Source organism: Amblyomma maculatum, chromosome 10 (assembly GCF_055883805.1).
Source record: "Amblyomma maculatum isolate TAMU_Amacu chromosome 10, ASM5588380v1, whole genome shotgun sequence".
In the NCBI taxonomy this organism is placed as follows: Eukaryota; Metazoa; Arthropoda; class Arachnida; order Ixodida; family Ixodidae; genus Amblyomma; species Amblyomma maculatum.
The window spans coordinates 17,790,039-17,813,638 of record NC_139353.1 but is presented as its reverse complement, the minus strand read 5'-3'; the positions used below and the strand labels follow the sequence as shown (position 1 = coordinate 17,813,638).

At 43.0% G+C, this 23,600-nt stretch overlaps 1 protein-coding gene across 1 annotated transcript in view; it reads right to left on the bottom strand.

The window, feature by feature from the left end:
* LOC146175703 (uncharacterized) overlaps window positions 1–21,730 on the bottom strand; it is a 46,266-nt gene extending 24,536 nt beyond the window's left edge. Inside the window, exons 1-4 of the mRNA XM_084581187.1 lie at window positions 21,707–21,730; window positions 6,997–7,051; window positions 4,368–4,411; window positions 2,789–2,881 (exon numbers count right to left, since the gene is read on the bottom strand). Coding sequence (XP_084437313.1) covers window positions 2,789–2,881; window positions 4,368–4,411; window positions 6,997–7,051; window positions 21,707–21,730 — 216 coding nt within the window. The remainder of the gene's footprint in view (window positions 1–2,788; window positions 2,882–4,367; window positions 4,412–6,996; window positions 7,052–21,706) is intronic.
* Between the last annotated feature and the right edge of the window lie 1,870 nt (window positions 21,731–23,600).

The following is a 23,600-nucleotide window of genomic DNA, read 5'->3' as shown; positions in this document are numbered from 1 at the left end:
CTCCTCCTCCGCATCACCATCAGCGCCACCATCACCATCACCACCACCATCATCATCATCATCCAACCGCATTCGTTTTAGGACGTGATAACCTTGTATAGTCAGTTTCGCAGCGCAAGACCACAAGGAACCCTCCAAATTTTTTTCAAAGTGCCGCAATAGTTGTAAATGATAGTTGTCTCAAAAATACTCAGTCTCAAAAACGCAATAGTTGTAAATGATACTGCCGCAATAGTTGTCTTAAAAATGCTCAATGAGCCAGGGTATGGCATCATTTAAGAAAATGCGCACTACATTGAAACCGAAAAAAAAAAAGAAACAATGTTATGGTGGCCAAATCTATTTTCACGAGAATGTCGAAGGACACTCTACTAAGTTCATTGTTTAGGAAATATGCCCACTCTGATTGCTGGGAAACATATATGTCACATTCATATAGCAAATCTGTCAAAATGTTTAGCTTTCAATTCACATAGCTTCCACTAGAATTTTTATGACTGCCTATATGCTACTTTTTTCTTTTGCACTTAGGACTTTCTCGTGTGCATTGCGTTCTGTATACAATGCATACAAGTCGTGTTTTTATGTGCACTGCGTAGTTAGTTCTTAATTAAAAATTTGAATTGTAGGTTCTAACGTCTCCATGTGACTGACAATTATGAAGTTTTCCATTTTCCATGTGCAAATAGAAACAGCCGGTTACACTATCGGTCGCTAACTTTTCCTCATATGTCAAGACGTAGACAAAAGTTGGCACTATGTACGAGCGCAAATATATATATATATATGTGTGTGTGTGTGTGTGTGTGTGTGTGTGTGTGTGTGTGTGTGTGTGTGTGTGTGTGTGTGTGTGTGTGTGTGTGTGTGTGTGTGTGTGTGTGTGTGTGTGTGTGTGTGTGTGTGTGTGTGTGTGTGTGTGTGTGTGTGTGTGTGTGTGTGTGTGTGTGTGTGTGTGTGTGTGTGTGTGTGTGTGTGTGTGTGTGTATTTCTGCGCAGTCAGGTTAACGGTCAAAAAAGTGTATAAATAACAAAAAGTCATGTATGTTCCATTCCTAGAAGGAGATAGAGAGCGAGAGAGAGAGCACAGTCATTACCGTGTTCCATAAATATGCGTAGTACCTTCTTTCGTCGGTCTTTTGGCAATCTTTTCTACAGCCCTGAACACAAGTTTACAGGTTGCGGGTTGGGGAAAACATATGGCTGTGCGAACGAAAAAAGGAGAAGAAGAAAAGCATAGATGTGCAAGGGGAGTGGGATTCTTTGCCCTCTCAAAAATATTCTCCGAACAGCCGGCCGAGGTAACAGGTAATCATTTATATTTGCAGTCATTCCTCATACCGCACTAATTTTTTACGATGTCTGTATCCGTCGCTAATGAAAAAATAGCTGCTGACTATAAACTATTTCTAGAAAACATTATTAACTAATAATGAAGAGAGAGAGAGAGAGATAATGAAAGAAAGGGGGAAACCCTGCTGGGCGGCTCGGACCACACCGACCAGCATCCGAGCGTCACTCTAAACACCGCTCAGTCCTGGAGTCGAGGGGTGGAGGAGCTGCGCATCATTTCTGTTGGAAATAAAAGTTTATTCCTCTTGCTGAAGCCAGTGAGATAACCCTTCTTACACATCATCGACTATTACTGTGCTAGGTGATCCCGGAAATAGCTGTGGTAGGCAATAATACATCTGGCTAAAGATTTTTCTAAATATGCTTACTGATCTCCTTTAAAGTGATGTTTCATTCATGGGCATTCGTAAAAAACCATTGTAACAAAAGATGCTTCAAGCAAGCCCACTTGGTTGCACCAAAGCCTTAACAGGTAACCGATGTGTGCTATACATTATCGCCGCTGTCGGTATGCTGTTCCTTTAAAATGTAGAAAAAAGAAAGAGATGTGTGCTTGCTTTATCGACGTTTACACGATCGTGCACGCGGTGTCAGTATCTTCACTAAATCTATGCTGTGTGTGTAAACGCAGGGTGAATGTAACCTTTTTGTCTTAGTGAGAAACTTGCACTGAGTTAAGTGAAAATCGGGATTAAGGAAAATACCTGGGCACGAGCTTCTTTCATCGAAAAAGGCCCTTCAGACTATATTCTAAAGTTCTGAAACATGGCCAGCGCCCGAGGTCGTAGTGACTCACAGAGGGAAACAGCGAAGGCCGATGAATGAATGTGCTGGGGCCATAACAAGATGTGAATAAACAGCATTATCCATGGTATCCTAAAAGCAAGTTGTATGCGACTAACGAGGCTACGAGTGTCACGTTACTAGTTTGCAGTAGGTGGAAGCGTTCTGCTGGAAACTCATGCAATGAAACTCCAGCCCTAAAAATTCTGATTGTTCATACTCAGCTAATAGTGTTTGTATCTTTCTTCGCAGCTCCCAATTCTTTTAACTCGACCCATTGATCTAGCAGTTCATTATGATGCATCGACCACTTCTTAAAAGCAGCGTGATCGTTGCAAAAAAGAGAAAGCAGCACTAAACCATGACATGAATTTCTTCGTACAGAGGCGGTAAATAATCATATGATACCAGCAATTACCATGAATAAAAGCAGTATATTTTTTCCTTATTCATGAGGGTACGCTTTCACATCAAAGTCTCCTTGAGTGTTGTTGTGATCCGTGTGCAGATTTTGCAGCTTTATATTCATCTTTTTACATGTAGAACTGTTTCTCATCTCGTTTCTGATATTCTAGGCGGCTATATATTCATAGATGTTTTTATGGCTGAAAAACATTAACATTCTTATCAAAGAAAAGAACGCAAGCTTACACACAGCCTTGTATTCCCCGTAGCAGGTGCAGGGTGAAAGGCATTTCAGCTCTGTCTTTTTGTAAGCACAAATCTCCCCTGCGGCGCAATAAGGGCCCTGTGTAACAAAAAAAAAAGGAAGGAAAGAAGACAAAGGATTATGATCTGTATATGTATGAATGCATAGGCAAATAACCTGAATAAAGCAGGAGACGTGTGCGCACGCACGCACGCACGCACGCACGCACACGCACACGCACACACACACACACACACACACACACACACACACACACACGCACGCACGCACGCACGCACACACACACACACACACACACACACACACACACACACACACACACACACACACACACACACACACACACACACACACACACACACACACACACACACACACACACACACACACACACACACACACACACACACACACACACACACACACAGCGACAGAGTCTGAGCCGTGTGTATATGTCCTTCTGTGCTGGTCTTTTTGGTCTTTTGTGTCCAATTGTTATCAGTGTAAGTCAGCAAGTGTCTTTGTTTGGGGAACGGTACGACATAGGTCAACATGAGTCAGCTAGACTACAAAAATGTTGCACCTGCGCTGTTACTCGCATTGCCGTCATTGAGCTTTAGTAACGAGTATCCTCCACACGCCAGTGCGGCGCCATCTTTCGGGCTTAGTGGAATTCCCGTTTTGCTCCTGTAGTGCGTGCCTCACAGCAAAGTTCCCGTCCAACCAAATGGTGACGCAGGCGGACTCCAACTCCTGGTGTTTTCGCATTTTCGCAGCGGCCTTGCTCATGGTGCATGGTCAATCCTCATAACCGCATTATGAGGCAGTTGTTTTAATCGTCTTCGGCTTATTTATTTGCGCAGATATCTACAGTACCATTGTAGGTATTACTGAAGGGGCAAGGTCTGAACCCTGACGGGTAGTAAACATTCGGTGCTGTATAGAAAATGCATTTATGACATCAGTGAGAAATATGCTGTTGAACATATAACGATGTGAGTATGATGGGCTCAAACATGGATATTGACAAGAATGTGTGCGTTAAGTCCTAAACTTTTCCCGTTATTAAATGGCAAGATATAAAGCGGAATTTTTCATACTGAAGGTCCGATGACACCGCGTGCATTACGAATAACGATTGTAGGAACCTCGTGCCACATTTGGTAGGCGCTCTTCAAATCTATACAAGCATCAAACCGTAAACCTTATACGGTCACGTTCTGGGATAATTAGAAGGGTGACAATAAGCGGTAGGAGTCTATTCTCACTCCAAGAGGTAATTGTACCCATGGGAAATTTTGGTTGCCTTCTAGCCGCCTTTAGAGGCGCTCTTCAAATTTAAGCAGGCATCCGAAAGTAAACCTTATTGCGATAGCGTTCTGTTATCTTTAGAAGAGGTATAATAAGCGGCTAGGCTTTTATTATCCGATACCTAAAAGAAGAAGTGAGGGACCTTTATCCAAATACTAGGGCAGCTGACACAAGGCCAGAATTTCAGTATAAGGACGTTTAATGGAGCCGTAGGCTATGACAGAAGTTTGTCAAAGGGGTTGTACTAACTCACTCTGAAGGAATGACACCTAGTTTCCAAGTTCCTGACTTTAACACCTGCGGACGGATAAGAAAATATGGTTAAACATAAAAGTCTGCCCCATTACCGTGTCTTGGAGGCAATGTTTCACAGGCAGTGCATTTCATTACTTCTAATTTTTTCATTCGCCTAAACCGACAGCCATGTGGAGTAAATTCCTAACCCAGAATATTTATATGGCCTAAATGGTCGAGCATATAGTGCCTCCTTTTCAGAAAACATGAAACACTGCTTATATGGTTCTTAACGTTAAATCAGAGGAAAACGAGGAGTGCGGTTTCTACACTGCTTCTAGAGCATCAACTCAAATCAAATTTCAAAAACTATGAGATTTTCTCCTAGGAAATGACCTAGAGCTTAGAGCCAGATCATTCTGTCAAGCCCGAGTTCTCGTATGTGTACAGCGGTATGATGTGGTATGGGGCTTTGTTGTTCCCTATGCCCATGGTCATGAGAAATATTGTAGGGAAGCTATACTCCACAATAATTTCAACTGTTCAAGGTTGTTTAAAGTGTGCAAAATGACAAACTGACGAGCGGTTGCACATCTGCTATCTTTGATCAGTGCGTGCAAGCCGGGACCGGGCGTCAATACCTGGACTTCATGACCACTAAAGCACGCCTTGTTCTCTAAACGTTATATTAAGCTGGCCGCAACGCACCAGTGCTGGCTCAGTAACGCACTCCATAGCTGAACGCCTGCGCAATGTTGACAAAAGCTTTGCCAAGTTTCAAGGAGAAATGAGCACAATGGTAGATGGAGATTAGAGCCTAGGGAAATGGGAATCTGTTATTTCGGCCTAATAAAGAAGGAAGGGAGGGGCGTTTATGAGCAGCTCATTGTCTCAGCGAGAATTGACCTCGCATACTATTTAATAATTTATGTCGGCTACAGAATAACAGGTGTAATTCCCCATCCAGGCCACCGCAGCCCCGTTTTGATGAAGGTAGGACGCGAAGATACTTCTACACTTTGGTTTCCGTGTCATTCCATAATCGAGAACAGAGAAAGTTATGCCGAACCTTGGATCCACTGCACTGCTTTGCGGTTGCGAATTGAAACTCGTGTAACTCAGAATCGCGACGGGAGTGGTACGGGATAAAAAACGACGAAGCATTCACTGCTAGCCAAATGACTACTTCGATAGAATTACTTCATCTTTCACGCCGGGTCTAACAAAGCTGGTGACATCTGTACTCTTGGTGCAACTTGTTGGCTGCATCACACAATTAGAATAATTGACTTCCAGTTTCTACTGAAGGCTTGCGTAGTACCGGCAAATATAATTTTGGTCTAACCAGGCGAGAGCCGGATATCAAGAAAAATGCCAAAATAGCCTGACATTTTCGCATAAATGCTATAGTTGAGAGAGCCAACAAGTCTTACCTAGGACGCAGATAGGTTCTATATCAGAAACTCTCTTACAAACTATTTCAGCAAAATAATTTGAAGAAATTTCCTGCACTAAAGTACTTAAAAAGTAAAAAGAAGAGTGCTATGAATATAATGTGTCGCTTTAAAAAAGGGTTAAAAAAGTATTTGAAAGACGGTGTAATCGATGGTCTTCATCTCTAGTAACAAAAATCCACATTTCTCCACCTCCCCCCTATTTGTCAATTTATGGTGGGGAACAGGAATTTTCTTTTCAGGCCCCTCCAGCATAATATATCTCCTTCTTTTCCGTAGTTAGGGGTCGGAACCCTTGCCTTAATTGTGAGGTATATTTCAAAAGAAAGGCGGAAAAAGAACACGAGAAGGATTTTTATTTTTATCATTTTTTTGCGATAACACTGTTTATTACCCTTACCCAAGGACATATAAATTCAAGAAAAATAGAAATGAGTGTAAATGAATGAAGAAAATTTGGGTAATCTAATGAAATTGATGAGGGAGCGATGATGTGGCCTCTGCGTCTACGCAATGTACAAGACAAGTTTTTGGAGGAAAACCCGCTGCTGCCAGCTGCCGAATTCACATTCGCTTCAGCGCCGAGCGAGCGCACAAGTAGTGAATATCTGCCTCGGTATTCTGGCAGTTGCAAGCAGGGTACTTTGAGCAGTAATGTAAGTTTTGAAAAGGAGTTCATGTCTGAGCGACGGCTGGAGTCCGGGCAACTCAGACCGGGATCCTCTAAAGTGCAGCCTGCTATGCCAGGGTGTGACAGCGGAGGGGGAGGTTTGCCGCACACGGAGGGACGAGAGCCCGTGCCTGATCAGTTTCAACTGCTCAATACTTTCGGAATTCGAGAAAGGTGAGAAAGTTGCAGTGTTCATAGAATGTAGGGCTTTTAGAAATCACCCGGAAGTAAGGTTTCTGATGTTTCTTATACACTCATTCCAGCTTTCCTTACACCTACTCGTTGCTGCCTTGACCTTATAGACTTTGATTACCGCTTCTGACGGTTCTGCTTTATTTATTTCTTTGTGATTGCAAATTCTGTTCTAATAGATCGACTTTGAGATATTCCTCATTATATTTTATTCACCACCAGAAAATTACAGCAGAGAGCTAATATTCTGAAAAAGAAACAAAAATTTCGATGACCACAACTTTTAGAAGTTTCGATCGTCAGTGAAAACACAAATAGATAAGATGACTCACACTCGTATTCTGGCCAATAGCAGTTCATTTTTCGGCAGTAGAAACCCTCCAGGCACTGCGAATGCGGTAAGAGACCTCGGGTCACAAAGCTCCCTTATCCGCTAATTAGAAAGACTAGCGCATAAAGGAGAAATAGAGAAGAAGGAAGAAATAGACAAAGAGAGGACAGATGCTCTTCACGCTTTTGTCTATATTTTTGACCTCGTCCTATGTTTTGGACGTTTTAAACAATTATGAGACACTAATTACCACAGCTTACTGCTTTCCTGGGGCCTAGGGTTGTTTTGAATAGACGTTATGATAGACGGAAGGTGTGGTAATAAAGCCTTTCTTTTTTATTTTCAATAATCAAGCATTGAATCGTGTCAAGGTTGGGAATAACTAATGTACCGAGAAAAGATGCGAATTATTTACCGGTTTTTCGAGCACAGCTGTGGTGCCTTCTTCGCAAAGCGCGCCATTCAGCCTGCTTTTGTGGTCACAGTTATTTTTCTGTGCAGAATTGTGGTACGTTATAAAACATATGTTTAAAAAACAAAAGTTTATTAAACATTCACATTAAAGGAAAAAACATGGCTTCTAACGTCTAACATGACCTCAGGAAGGTGAGAGATAGAAAAAGAAAATGAGAGGAAACATGCTTCAAAGCGATTCTTGGCTAATTAAGTTGAGTGATATAGAGACAATTTATTTTGGCCCAGAAGTCTGTAAAACGACAAAGTCAATAGAATGCAAGAAGAAATTTTTCTGTCTGAGAAAAAGCTTGAGAGATTCTGTAAAACAGTCATTTTCGCACATGCAGTTAGAGGGCTGAATTGAATATTTGCAAAAAAGGGGACGTTTTTCCACCAGAATTATCAGAGGAGTAAAAATATCTGCCACTGCTCACCGAACAGTTATATTCTTCCGCCCAAATGCCTGCAAAAAGAAATGACGGAAGCAATGGGATAGACAACCCTTCTAATACAGCCAACTAGCTGATCTTTCTTTTTTAGAGTGATTAGGTCGAAATTTGCCAAGTAACAGTTTCATACTTGGAGGACGCATACGTTTATTGACCAGCCAAAACTTTGATTACTTAACACAGAATTCACGCCATGTTAACTGGGCCTTACCTCTAGCTTCGTTAAACCACTGTGGTGCGAGGGATTAAGATTAGACCAAGGCATATGTTTCTGACCGTACACTGTAATGGATTGCGTGCAGCCTTATGTACTTCCCGTATGCGTACTGCAGTTGGTAACAAACGTAAATTTGCTGTCTGAAATTAGGTTTAACTGAAATGCACAGGCTGCACATGAAAACGAACACGTGTTCTATACAGCTGGACGAAGCGGGCTCCAGTCAGAAAAGACCTTTAAGGCCCGTTCACACTTGCGACCAGCAGCGGTCGCGCGACCGTTTTGGTCGAAAAGCGACAGTCGCAAATGGTCGCATCGGTCGAAAAGCGACTGCCGCGGGCCGATCGGGCACTGCTCGAATTTCTAGTCGCGCGACTACTAGTCGCAAACCATTGCACCAATCAGCGAGGTTCCGGAGTACTCGATCGAGCACCTTCTCAATGCAATTAAAGAATACCCCTACCTTCTCAACAAACGGCACCCAGAATTCAAAGACAGGGAGAAGGATATGGCCTGGGAGGATATTGGAAAGATATTCGGACTATCCGGTAAGTACAATGAACTTTTGAGAAATGGGTTTTTCACGCAGGCGCAACATTTTATACTGACACCGTCTATTCGTCGTCGGCGTTCTCGCCTGAAAAAGCTGAAGTGGCTGGCAAGCGGCCGCTACCGACGTTCGCTGTCATCGCCCTGCAGCTCTCCTACTCCCAACTCGTTTTTCGGGAAGGCGACAGTCGCAAGTGTGAACACGGTAGTGGCGAGCTCCTCTCCTCTGGTCGCGCGACTGGTAGTCGCGCGTCCTCATCTAGTCGCAAGTGTGAATAGACCTTTAGTGTGGCAGCTTATTTGACCAAACTAATAATTTTGTTAATATCAGCGCATAAATATGAACACACTGAAGCACACGTAAATAGTCATTCCAGATCTTGCTATAGTTAAGACGTTTTCGCGTTGGCGCCTTATATGTCATTGGCAGGAGAGTACCAAAGATGCCGCACAAGTTCTGAACAACTCTACTGCATCTAGGCTGAAGGAAGATCCAGGGTAGAACGAGAGAAAGAAGATGGCTACATGGGATGAACGAATGCAAGGGTAGAGGGAGGAACCTCACTTCGCAAGTCGAACCCACTAGTCGAAACGTTAGCTTGACTTGCGAACTGAAAAGCCCCCCCCCCTCCCCCCCCCCCTCCCCTCTTCCCTGTCCCCTTGTTCAGTCCTCTTTCATATGGGCTGAAAAAAAAAAAGAAATACACGTAGACGGCAGTGCGTACTCGGATGTTGTGAAATCTTCCCATGAGTCTCGAATGTCTTTCAGCGAGCAGCTTGCTTCCTATGCGGCAGTGTTGTCTCTTTCACACTATATCACAAAATTCCTATCTAACCGCGATAGATTCTTCCGACAGATTCAGTGCCAGTGGATACGCATCGTAATGTTATCAAAAGTACATAGTTTGCTTTTCTGTAACAAATTTATGCAGTTGGGCAACGATCCAAAGTCAGCCTACGTGCTGAAGTTAAAATTGATTTCAACCTAGCTTCTAGCGGACAATCACTGGACGTTCCTTGAAGCGGTTTAATTTAGGTTTCTTATGTTCCTCGAACTTCCTTTCGGGGTAGTTTAAACATAAAGATAGAAAGCTGGGCATTGAAAAAAATTTTGTTGTTTAGTCTGTCCACCTTTCTCTCAATTTTAGATCGCTGGGCTTCCTTTGGACAGTTTTTTGCTGAAAAATGAAAGACGTGTCAATTTTTCACAGTGGCAATGGTTCTTTCGTGCGGGCGCGCATCCGCTTGCTTGCTATTACTTTGATTCCGCAGCAAAACGACTCACAGAAATTCGCTTTCCTGCAGTTGACTGCGACGTCGTTGTGAGGCACACATTTTTTTATGCCCTTGCAGTCACTATCCTGGTAGAGGTGAGAGAAAACCAGCACATTAGAGAGTATTTCAGTACTTTTGTGAAGAATCATAGCCTCGTATTTGGTCGCAAAATGTTTGAATAGTAGGGACTAGACTGCAAACATTAATCAGTATGGGCTGAATACTGGCTTTAGACTTAGCACGTGTTGTGAGCAATATGCGCAGATACCATCACCGGGATAGAATTGTCAAAACTCGCTCTTTTATTGTTGTTTAAAGCACGTTCTACCGTGCGTAATTACCCGAACATTTGGTTGGTTGGTTGATTGATTGATTTATTGTTACGTTTTGGAAGTCTTGAGGGCGCGCTTTGCTTTCTAAGCGAGCATCGGGCTCATCGCGGCCACGGCGGCTGAGGCTGATGCTTGTTAGTTTGCCTTCGACTAACGAACCCGAAAGCAAAGCTGCCACCTTGCGATAGCGTCGTAACAGCTCAATAGCGCTTAAAAATAAAATTAGCAAGCACAATTTGCACTGCTCAGCACTATCATCACGGCGATACGTCACTATTCAGACTATCTGCATGGACATGCTTTGCCTGCAGTCGATGATATATACTAACCTCTAGCAGTACTTTTACTACCATAAACTTACCTAAATGTTCCTAAAACATCAATGAAAACCGGTTGATGAAACGTTTTTGTTTAAATATTGGGAAATTTTAGGAGTTTAATGAGGAAACATACGGTAACGAATACCTGAGTCCAAAAGGTCGCAAATCGTTCTCTTGTGCGGAATAAATACATGGTTTTCAAAAAAATGGCTTCGCGAACTGCGAATTTTAAAAACGGAAGCTTCGTTTAGCTAAATTTGATGCCTTAAATTGCTATTCGGAAACTCATGCTGTAGGTGCGTGAAGGGAGCAGCCATTTTTTTTTTTTTTTGTACACAAAGCGAAATTTTTATTTTTTCTAGGTCATCATATATTACGTACTTATTTTGGCATAATACTGCAGTTGGAATGTAAGCGAGTATCTAAAGGCAATGGACTGATTACCAAGGCAACACAAAACTAGCACGGGGAGTCAGAGGCAACGGGCGGGTGAAATTACGCGCGGGATAAAGGAGACGTAGCTAACCAACTATATGTTAACAAGTTAATTGAAGACCACTGGGACACGTCTTCGTTGACGCCATTGGCCCATTTATGTTAATGATTATTTGAATAATGATATTGCGCCATTAAGTTCTACAAGAATGTATAGCCGGAAAATATAGAAAATTTTGTATTGAGGAGAAGGATGGATCCCTTGACGCCCCAGTATAATTCACCACTACCTTGGAAAGATAGAAACGTTGCCCAGATACCTTCTAATAATGCCTCATGAAGACCTATAAATAAATATCGAATTCAAACAAGAAAGCCAACACGTTAGTCGATACGCAACACGACTAATAATAAAGTGTCCCATTAACCTCTGTCAAAATGCTGGCATCAGACATGAAAATCGAAGTGATGAGCTAATCGCTGCAGTGTTCTCCTTGTCTTTATCCATTTAATAATTTACACTACCTTAAGGATAACTGCATTATAGAGAAGAGGGGCGAACACAAAATAATAAAAAAAATATAAATCATAAGACACATGGTAAGAGCTCGTTCATTTGGCAGGGCCACTGGACACTTGGCGTCATTGTGCATGCAAGCTCTGTCTGTGTCGGCTAGGTTCTTTTTTTCTAGGCTGAACCGCTTTTAAAAATGCGTAGTTGACACAAACTCCCGCCTAACAAGAAAGAAGAAATTGCATTAGCCATTGGACTTGTCGATCAAACTGCCCTTATGGCAATGAAATCCGGTCCTTAAGAAAGCATTCTCTTTCAAAGCAATTTGTGGCAACTAAAATACATAATAGAATACGCATTGAAATATATCTGCTCTGAAAGAAAATATTTTCGAACTGTCCCTAGCCGAGATGTCTGACTGACCCTAAAGGTAAAGCAGATAAATATTGACAACCAGTACACTGGCCCTATAGCGCCCAATGAAAGCTAACGAATTTACCAATGTGCCCTGAAAGAAAAGTAATCAACAGTTACTATAGCGGTGATCGTGCATTGCTTGCACAATTAGGTGGTTTACACAGGCGAGAGTTCGAGCAGCTGTTTCATCTCAAATAAAATAGAAAAATTAGGGACAGTTCTTTGTCATTTCTTCTATGTTTCTGGCTTCGAAATTGAAATTGTTATCTTGACAGATGTATAATAAGTTTATTTAAATGACCTACAGATCCGCGCATACCTTATCGCACCTTTGTGGTTGCGGGTGTTCCTCCGGGTACGTTTCTGAGTAGAGAAATAAGACGTTATTTATATTGTAAAGCCATTGAAAAGATTGCAAATTTTAAAGAAAAATGTCAAGTCTAGGCGACAAGAAGAAAGGTACATCGTCTGTCTGCCTGCCTGGCCGCATGCCTATTTACGTATCTGCCTTGCACTGCGCAGCCCTGCCCTGCCCTGCCCTGCCCTGCCCTGCCCAGCCCTGCCCAGCCCTGCCCTGCCCAGAAAGGTCACGCTGAGACTGCACAGTGGCCACTGATCCAACTAAAGCAATGTTAGGCAGTGCTGAGCCCTCAGACAGTAGAGAGTTTAATTGGTCAAGACAGCAGACATTGATTGTACACATACGCGCTCATTGAAGCCAAGGACACACAAAGCAAGCGTGCATACAGAAAAAGAAACGACAAAGCTTACGTGTACTGACAGCAGTCACAAAATGTTGAAAAGCGCCTACGCTTACAAAGATGCTCGCGCATATTGTTAGAGTAATGAAATACACCGTTTTTAACGAGTTGTAAAACACTATTACGCACTTAACTCTTCATAAGTAAAGTGAGATTCAGCGCAGTCAACCCCAAAAGTACAAAAGAAGCGCAGTACATACAAATGTAAAAAAACAACAACTAAGAAATGAGAAACAAATTTTTGAGTGCGACTCATTTTCGAGAACCTATTGGCAACCGTATTCGACGGAGGAGACAAACACAGGAATTGGACGTTGATTCAGACTACTGGAAAGATTCATTTTATTTTCCGCATACAGACGAATGACCTAAGATTTGGCAAAACGAGAAACGGTTTGAATTTCTTCCTCCGAGTTAGTGAACCTTTAAAATCGGTGTACACCATGTCTTAAACTGTCTAGGATGCCCTATGGCTCTGCTTCGTGGTTAGCTTGCCTTCGTCTTGACTTGTTCGTTTGCATGTCCTCTGAACAAAACATAAAGCCAAAATTATTGACGAAGGCGCCCCCAATGAACTCTAGTGCAAAGGTTAATGACGCAGCACGTATATTTAGAGTAATACGGAAAGTTGAGCTAGTTGGTACATGATTGCAAATTACGAGCGCTGCGACGGAGAACAACAACGAGAGAGTAGTGACAAGGACAGGCGCTACTATCAACTGAACGTTTATTCGAAGAACACAGATTAAATACTCGCAGAAGACAACCAAAGGCACATGCGCTTCACAGAAGTTTCCTAGCTATCCAAGAACCCAGCTATTCGAAGAACACAGATTAAATACTCGCAGAAGACAACCAAAGGCACATGCGCTTCACAGAATTTTCCTAGCTATCCAGATATACAATCTCACATTCTTGGATGCTTACAGATGGTGAGCTCACGCACGTGTCACTGTTCTTATGGATGTGATATGACTCTGACAGTTCTCTAGTCATTTGATTAAGATTAACCGAGATTAAGTTTAGACACAAAGATCAAATAACTAGAGAACTGTCAGAGTCATATCACATCCATAAGAACAGTGACACGTGCGTGAGCTCACCATCTGTAAGCATCCAAGAATGTGAGATTGTATATCTGGATAGCTAGGAAAAATCTGTGAAGCGCATGTGCCTTTGGTTGTCTTCTGCGAGTATTTAATCTGTGTTCTTCGAATAAACGTTCAGTTGATAGTAGCGCCTGTCCTTGTCATTACTCTCTCGTTGTTGTTCTCCGTCGCAGCGCTCGTAATTTGCAAGTATATTTAGAAGGGCATATTCCAAGTGTACGTAAAGGCACCGGTCTAAATAACAAATTTCGTTGTACAACCACATTAGATAATTTAAAATTTCACTCAAATAGAATCAAAGCAAAAATCATCACTGTTATGCTTTTTGGTGAAGGCCGTGAAGAGCCGTTTTCAGACCACATCGCAGACTCGTCTGCAGCTTCCTCGGTATCGAGAACCTTTTTTTTTTTTTTGCATGAATCAGTGACTCGACCATATTTTAGGGAGGTTCCAGTCTCAAGGTTCAATTCAGAAACAGCGGAAAACACAACTCCTTGCTTTTAGCTCAGTGGCTTAAATGACAAAATATTTGCAGACTGATGTTCTTGTTTGTGTAAAAGGATAAAATTTCTTTAACAAAGGACTTTACGTGTTTTATATTCCGAGCGGTGCGTGGCGCTGTACGCTCTTAGCGCCACAAATAGTTTCAACACACTCAAAAGAACTTGTATGACCTCTTGCATAAATTCTCTTGCACCGCTTACGCCGTTCAGAACTGGCTTGAATCACACGATTACATCAAACCAGTTTCAACAACATCAATGTTTGAAATTTGATCAGTATCTGAGCAGGCCACATTATTCGTATTCCTTCACCAATTTCTTCCTTTCAAACAGGCTCATGCTCTGGCGGAGGAACCGTCGCGACACGTTGTATTCTGCATCAAACGTAGATCGTCTGACTGCTTTGTGATACCTCTCTCTACGCAGATCGTTTTGGTTTCACTAGCCAGACTTCGTTTCATGTACGTTCTTTAAATCATACACACGCACTACTGAAAACGAGTTGAAAAAAGGTGGAGTCTCGTTATATTTACTCTTTTTGGTGGTCAACTTTGGTGTTCCTCGACGCAACACTATCTATGGCCTACAACAATTCGTTCTGCCTGGCATCTATGGTTGCCACGTTATGACAATTTCCTAAAGGTATTTACATGAAGGCGTTCTCCTGAGGTTCACAAGACACATAACAGCTGTGCGCAGTAAGCGAGTGGTTACCGCTCGCGTGACCTGTGGTCTTGCGGTAAGGCTAAATGTGGAAGGGATGTGAGCCATTCAAGGAAAGAGTGGTCAGCGGTGCGAATGATTCAATAGCAGTAACGCGGCTCGAATCCGCTTCTCCAAAGATGCTAGAGATTTGGGTCTTCTAACGTGGAACATTCCCTCTGCGAACCCACTGTAGCGCTGCTTTCTGCCTTACTCCCACGAATTTCTTGTGCCTCAGCTTGCCTTTCAGCCTGCAGCCAGGTGCTTCATCATTAAACTTGACTAATTATCAATGTTCTGTTATGTTCCACCTATAGTCAGTAAATAAATACTGTTCCGCAATATTTGGGTTTTTATTATGAAAAATACTTTTGAGCAATGTTAATTTCTAAATTTAGTCGTTATTCGAATATTGTCGATTTTCAAAATTTATTTCTTGCATTTTCAGTAATTTGAAGGTTAGTCTTCCTTCGATTACATTAAAAAGTGACTCACCAAAGCAATAAGAAGCTGTAGCATATTCTATAAAATTTGTGTTTTAAAAAAAATGTAAGCAATGCTTTTCGATCACTTGTAAATAATCGCTAAGTTCATGGTATTGCTTGCGAGGGAAACAATCGCAAAAGATATCAAACTGCATTCGAGTTAGCGTTTATGCTGGCATACTTCTCCAGCTTTCCTGACTATGTCAGCTTAATGGCAAGCAATTTTCTTTTTTCTTGCTACCGGTCGTTTGTGCCTGTCCTAGATTTCACCCTGCGCTCTATAGCGTCGTTGATACATGCTTTGATTTGACTTTCGCATGCCGCTTTGTTGTAATCCGCCGTATTGGAGACTAGTGCTGGCTGGACCAAACTAGTGTGTGGAAACATGTTTAATACAAAATTTTCGTTATCGCATAACGCAGAATTATCTTCAATTACAATACGCACCATCCGGACTGTCGAAATTTGAAGGACTTAGTTTTATGCTTTCTGAGCTAAACTATTTATTTCTAACGCCGTTTAAAATAGATTAGAATGTCCATCGGTTAATTCATATTACACGTACGTGAGCACATGAGAAGCTGAAGAGCAATTATTTTAAGTGTCGAACAGAAAGATGCACAACCAGCATCCTAATCACTCCAAGTTATACTTGTTCCTGCAATATCGGCATCTTGAATACTTCAAGGGTCCTGCAGCGTCGGCTCGTACAGCAAGCAGTTGACAATGGTGCCGTCTAAGCATGATAATAGTCTCTCTGGTACTTTTCAACGTTGCTTTCTACAACGCCAGTGCCAGAAGAGCTCCCATGAGAAGGCCAAAGTGGAAGCGAAACATCCCAGCGCGTACACCCCGAAAAAGATGGGGAAAGGCTCAGACGGGTTCTCCTTTTCATCAGCAGGAGGGACAGCCAACTTCCGGTATGCTGCGCCGAGCCCGGTTTCGACTACGGCCCTCAAGAGCCTTACGTGCTGGTACCTGCGCAGTACGTTTTTGCAAATATTGTCTTGCACCACAAGCAAAACCAAGCAAAAAAAAAAAAAAAGGCAGCAATTTTTGCCAGTATCGTGGTAGTAAATGCGCCTCTGCTTTGCTGCCTTTCATCTTAACACTGCAAAGTGTGCCCGATATAAGCAGCAAGATTATGAATAGTTAGCATTCAATCTGGCAACAAAAACGAGAAATTGGACTTTCTCGTCCCATTTTTCGAAGTGCAGCGTGATTTAAAGTGCCCCAGATGCTGGAGGCCTGCTAAAGTATCACCCGCGGCTAAGGCTGTTCCCGCAAGAAAAAAAAAAAACAAACAAACAACCGTAAATTTGAACAGGCACGTAGCTAACTAGACACATGGCAGAATGTTTTATGGATTGTAATGTGTAGGTTTGCATTTGAGTCTTAACACCGCAAAAACGGTGGGTAGATGGTTATTAACAGTGGAGTTGTTACGTTAAACTGTCCACCGGCAAGGTGGTGGACGAAACGGTCACCGTATACTGCACCATATCTCTGCCATTCCAGCACATGTTCTGCGCTTTCTGGGTTCACCTGGCAAGTTTTATTGTTCTTTAAGGCGCAGAAGTGTGACATTTTGCCAATCATTGCTTAGAGGAAAATCGTAACTGTTTATAACTCTAAAATGTGTATTAAAATTCTCTACGAATTTCTCGACAGAAAAAAAAAAACATGAGAAAATTCTAGATCGATTATCGATACCTTCCTATATGATACACGCTCAATACGGACTGCGTGAACCGTATATTGGAGAACAGAAAAGAGCGCGATAAGAGGTCGCACGAAAAGAATAACTATATACTACTTCAAGTCTGAAACAACCTCTGTCGTTCGCACTTCAATTTCAGCACACGGCATTCATCCTAGCGGTTTCCCGGGAACATAATTTCAGTTTATGAAAGCCCTGCAGGAGAAAAGCACAATGTTCGGGAGAAGCCAAAAAAAGGCAGTATTGGGCCTTCTTTATACGCCCTCTTTCCCCTGAATCTCAGCGCTTGCATGAGGAAACGCCAAGGTTACGCAGCTGCATGAAGTACGCTTGAATGCTTAGAGTTAGACTTCGGGGACAGTTTGCAGATAATCTGAAGGCAATTTAATTCCTATATTTAGGCGAAAGCCTTTAATGGCCCATACTGTTGACGTTTGTTCGGTCGCACTATAGCTGTCAATCAAATGAAGTCATGATGACGTCATACAAAAAATAAAAATCTCATCTCCACTCGTATTCAAGTGCACGTGACCGGTATGGCGCTTTAACCAACTGCGCCACGTGCGGGATCGTGAAACGCACATTATGATTCTCCTTGTCTAATACGAGCAAGTTAGTTAAAATAAATCCTGTCTCAACGGAAGTCGAATCGCCATCCTTACATCCCCAGCCAAGCGCTTTAAGCAACATGCGGCGCGCTCGGGATCGCGGAATGCTATCATAATTTTCCTTGTCTACTGCGATGATGAGAGTAGCGGTGACAATGACGCTACAATTAGCGATAACGATTACATTAGCAGTGACAATGACGCTGCATTAGTTGATAATGATAATGAGAGCAAACATGACGCACCATGCGTACCAGCAACGCTTAGGATTTCGCATCCCTGCAGTGTAGATTTCACACTGTTCTCGAAACTTTGGCTCTCAATGTAAGCGCACTCAGGCCTTTTCCTATTATGTTAACATTATCACAGAAGCAAAACAAAAAAGAAGGTATTTGTCAGTGAGAAGATTGATTTTGAAAATTTGCGCCCCACTCGATTCGTAATTGTGATATCCACGCCGAGACTGACTAGTAGCCGCATTGTGAAGCTTTATGTCGGCTTATTATAGTTAAGCAAAAAACAAAGCAATAACAGATACAAGAGAGTAGAAAAAAGACGGGACCAGCGCTGACTAGCAACCGAAGATTTTATTGAAAATATCACAAATATATACTCCATTCACAACCAAGAACCCGCATGGGCAGAACTAACAGCACTGATACCTGAAAAATGTGAAACTTAACAATCAAGATACAGCAGTTCACAGTCATGAATGAGAACAGGTGGGGTGCTAACACATGTGTCGCGGTTTTGTGAATGTGAAATGCCTCGCTGGTTGCTCAATTACCGTTGTGGGCATTCCAAAGTAGTCAAAACTGGCATAGCTGTTTCTTGCCTAGCGTCTGCGATTGTTAAATCATGTGTGCATGCTGTCGGTAAGAGCTTTAAACATCAAGTTCACAGGCTCAGGGCAGCAGGATTTAAGCCATCTTACTAGCATGCAATAAGGTAATTAAAAAGGTAAAAATATCCCATTTGCATGAAGCACCCGAACCTCAAAGTAAAGAGAAAAAGAAAATAGCTGTCCTCCCCTTCGTTCACCAGCTGTCCCATCGTTTAAAGCAGGTAGGCCGCAGATATGGTGTAGAGATACTATTTTCTGCCCCTAATAAGCTAGGCACAATTTGTGCCATGGTGGATAGGATAGCTAAGGAAGAAAAAGCACGAGGACTGAAAAGAGATAAATCTAAGAAAGAATGCCAGATAAATCATGACATGAAGTTTGTCCCCTGTGCCACGGGCCCAGAGTATGATGTTCCTTTTACCTGTGGAAAAAGATGTATAGGCCAGACGGGCAGGTGCGCGAATACCCGCGTACGTGAGCACAATGCTTCTTTGGATGGGGCCCTGTGCTCAAACTTGGCCTTGCACTACAGGGAATGCCGTTGTAACCCTCCTAATTCTAATGCAGATCCATGTAGTCCGCTCTTTAATGATGTCAGGATTCTGTACAAGCACCGCGATAAATTAACCAGGAAAATAAGCTACGCATTTCACATTGGCAAAACCACGACACATCATGACTATGAATTGCGGTATCTTGATTGTTAAGTTTCACATTTTTCAGGTATCAGTGCTGTTAGTTCTGCCCATACGTGTTCTCGGTTGTGAATGGAGTATATATTTGTGTTAATTTCAATAAAATCTTCAGTTGCTAGTCAGCGCTGGTCCCTTCTTTCTACTCTCTTATCTTCGTTATTGCGCTGTTTTTTACTTAATTATGTACCAACTCGCTCAACTTACCGTTTTACTGCGGCCTATTATAGCCTGCGCAATCGGCGCTATGTTTACTTACTGCATGTGGAGGGGAGTTTACATGGTAACTCAGTTTATATCCGGCTTGCCGTGGTTGTGCAGTCATTAGGTTGCTCGACTACTGTGTCTAAGGATGCGGGATCGAATCCCAACCGCGGTGGCTGTTTTTCGGTAGAGGCGAAAAGCAAGGCGCCCGTGCGCTGTGTAATGTCAGTGTATGTTGGAGAATCCCAGGGGGTCGAAATTTCCAGAGCCCTCAACTATGGCGTCGCTCATAGCCTGAGTCGTTTTGGGACGTTAAACCACACAAAACCAAACCATTTGGTTCTTATTCCTTTCCAGATTAAAAAAAAAATCGTTATCGGTGAGACTAGCCGCTTTTCATTAAGGTGCCGTTATCTATAGAATCAAGTCAAATTCAAAAATTTCTCGATGTCTTTTTAAATCAAGCAATAGGGTCACGAGGAGTCGGACACGACTGAACTGAACTGAACTTAATGAGGCACCACAAAAAAGCAGTGTGAATACGACGATTATGCCCTGTAGTGAGTGTGATAATAGAAAGCAATTACTGTAAATTGCATGATTAAATATATTTATTTTCTCCCCCGATATATTCGCAGCTGTCAACCTGCATGATTATGTTGAAAACTTCGAGCTGGTAGCGTTTACATGGCGTTGTCGCTGACTACTCTATGCCGCCCTTATGAAGCTTGAGATAACAGAGACGAAAAACTTATGTGATTAGGGATTCGGCGAACAGCAAGGTGCATGTATCGCGGATGGGAGTCATTAACGCTGTCGGTTAGAACCGTTTAAGGTGGAGCTAAACAGTGCTCTCTATAGTTTCAAAGCGAAAGCACCATATTTCATGACCAAAGCTGCTAAAGCGAGGTGGGATGTGAACCCCGCGTAGCAACAGCCCAGCACGGCGCCAAATTGCACTTAGCTTCACTCAAGAGCTTAATGGCGAAAGTCTTTTCCCCTAATCACTTCTTTTTCAATCTTGCGTGTTTATGTGCTCGTTACAATTTCTTTACTTTCTTTCTTTCGGCTTCGTCGTCAGAGCCTATTGCGACGTCCTTACCGAGGCAATTATGCTGACGTCAGAACGTATTGCGACGTCCCGCTGACGCAGCTAGCGGAATCTCGAAGACACATCTCGCAGAAGCGAGATATTCATCATGAGCCTAGACAGGTTTTCGCCTTAAAAAACCTGTAGAAGTGGAGCCAATTACAACTCTATAAAAAGGTGTGGTTTGGTTTGATTTGCGGAGTTTAGCATCCCGAAGCGACTCAGGCTATGAGAGACGCCGTAGTGGAGGACTCCGGAAATTTTGACCACCTGGGGTTCTTTAACGTGCACTGAAATCGCACAACCCACGTGCGAATACTTTTCGCCTTCACAGAAAAGCGGTCGCCGAGACCAGGATTTGATCCCGCATCCTTGGGCACAGTAGTTGAGCACCGTAACCACTGCGCCACCCCGGCGGGGTTCTAGGAAAAGAAGGTAGAATCTGCGAAACTCTGCCAAAGTTTTCGCACACTTGCAAACGCATCTCAGGGAAGATTTTGAACAGCGGACGATACACGTTCAAGCATACCTGATTGGGTTCGAAGCATGGATCCCTGAAGCCCGAAGGAGCAACAGGAAGGTGTCGCCAGGGACAAGGCCGAACTGTGAAGCGGTCGATATTTCTTCTTCACTACACACTGAAACTGCAACATGAGTCCCTCTTCGTGCCCTTTTGTAGCACTCCGATGTTCGTTCTGGGAAGTAGCACATAGGCGCGCAGCGCATCAGCGCCCGCTCAATGCTAGCGAGTACAGGGCAGTGCACGTTACCGACTTCATAACTCGATTTCAGCCTGAACCAATGAGCACTCGAGCACGGCAAAATGGTCTTTCTATCCAAGTGGAGCTTCAGTTCTTCCATACTACCGATGCTTTTGGAAAATACCGGAACGCTACGAATGGCCGTCGTGGTAGTCTGTATGTAGTTGGCTAGAAAGAACATGCCGAACGACCAGCACACAAGGACGAGACACCGCGGTGATGTGGGTGGACTCTGTCCGAGCAGCGTACAGAGTAAAAAAAGAATTACCTGCGGTGTCGTTAGCCTGGGCATGGCGAGCGTCAGCTTTGAGCGCAGTCTGAGGATGAATGCTATTGAAGCTCCGAGGAATGCAAGGCCAAGTGTAAGCGAGAAGAAAGACAACCAAGATTCGACAAAAGTGAAATGAGCTACAACCATTCGGCGAGTGAAGAAGCACAGAGGCGCTGGCGGGTATTGGGCGTATGTGAAAATTCTATCATCCTCTAATAAAGCTGTCGGTAGAGGGACCGAGGAAAAGTCCACCTTTTTATGTCGAAGAATGTGATAATCCCACTGATTGTGCACAATAATGGTGTTGTTCAGTGTTCTGTACGCGTCGACTAAAGCAGATGCTTCTGGCAAAGCTCTGAGGCTGTCATTCCTGTTATCATCGATATCCACGTAAACTATTAGGAGATGATCCTTTGGAAAACGAGTGTCATTGCGACCTTGATTGCTGAAGATTTGACCAGGAGGAACGTTAACGCGGATGTTGCATTTTCTGTAGTAGTCCTGAGGCACATTGGCGTCGACGGAGCTTACGCTTACAACATTGCAAAGTTTCTGAGAAAATTCTCGCAGAGTTTCTTGGTGGGTATTCGATGAAATGAAAAACGTCCAGGGCAACCGATATGGAACGAGATGCGGTTGTATAACGTTAGATGCGTTGCACGAGGACCAGTACCAAGGAACGAAAACAAGTCGTCGAATGGAAAGGAACCTTGCTTTTTCGTTCTCAGTTACTCCACAACGCATTGGGTCCCTGACCATAAAAATTGAGAATTCGCAATTCCAGCTCTCTTTAGACATACTCATGAGCTTGGCAGGCACAGGCAGATGCTTAGCGCTATTTCCAATGCATTCAGTCTGTAATGGCGAAAAGAGAACTATTGTTCGATCGGGCGACTCTTTTGTAGCATCTAAGGCTTCGAGCATAGTTGGGTAAAGAGAAGCTGACGCGGAAACTGTTAGCGACAAACTCAGCAGAATAAGCATTGCAGATGCACCCCCCTGAATAGAACGAAGGCAATGGCGAAACATTTGATTCCGAGAGTAGGATTTTTCACTTCCGAAATAAAGTTCTTTATGGCACGTTTGCTGGAGGCTTTTCAAAAGGCGATGTCTTCCTCAGCACATTGCTTGGCAGAAAGGATTCTCTATGCACCAACTGAAATTTGCTTGGAACTCATATACGAGTTCGAAGCAAATTTCAGTAGTGAAGCAAATTGCTTCCAATCAAAAGGCTTCATACCGATAAGGTACCTTCAGTTGAGGAGAAAGTTTTAAAAATTTTCTGAATATTTCTTATTGCTGACAATATCTCTCACGCTCGGAAACTCGGCTCCATTCTGTTGGTTTGTGGAGCTCGAAACGTTCGCAACGTTCTAAATGTTACAAGAGTAAGAGCGCTTGCTTTTTCCATGGCCTCAAGCACCGAAGCCGTTTCTTTTTTTCTCAGCATGAAAAAGTCAACATTTTGGACAGCAGAAGAAACTTCAATCAGTGTTTTGTTTAAACGGTTCCGCCGCACTTCGCCGCGATGGGCGATGATTAAAACGAAGAAGCATTACAGTTAGACGACAAGCCTTTAAAATAGACGGCTCTCAGAAACAACGCTATCGCGATGACGTGTCCCTTTTTGCACTCTACAAGCAATCAAATGGAGTATGCATTATCGCTCCCTTCTTTTCTTTTTGTCGCGTGCGTCGGAAAGAGGTCTTCCGAATGCGGTGATTTATTTTCTTGCATTTCACCTCTTCGCTTGAATGCAATTCTCTAAAGTGCGGTCGATATTCTTTCTGCTCCTTTGGAAACATCATTGGCGATAAGAGTAGCGAATGTGTTGTCCTCTCCTGTGCCGACTCGCGATGATTTCACGCATTCTAGCACTCATGGCGGCGCT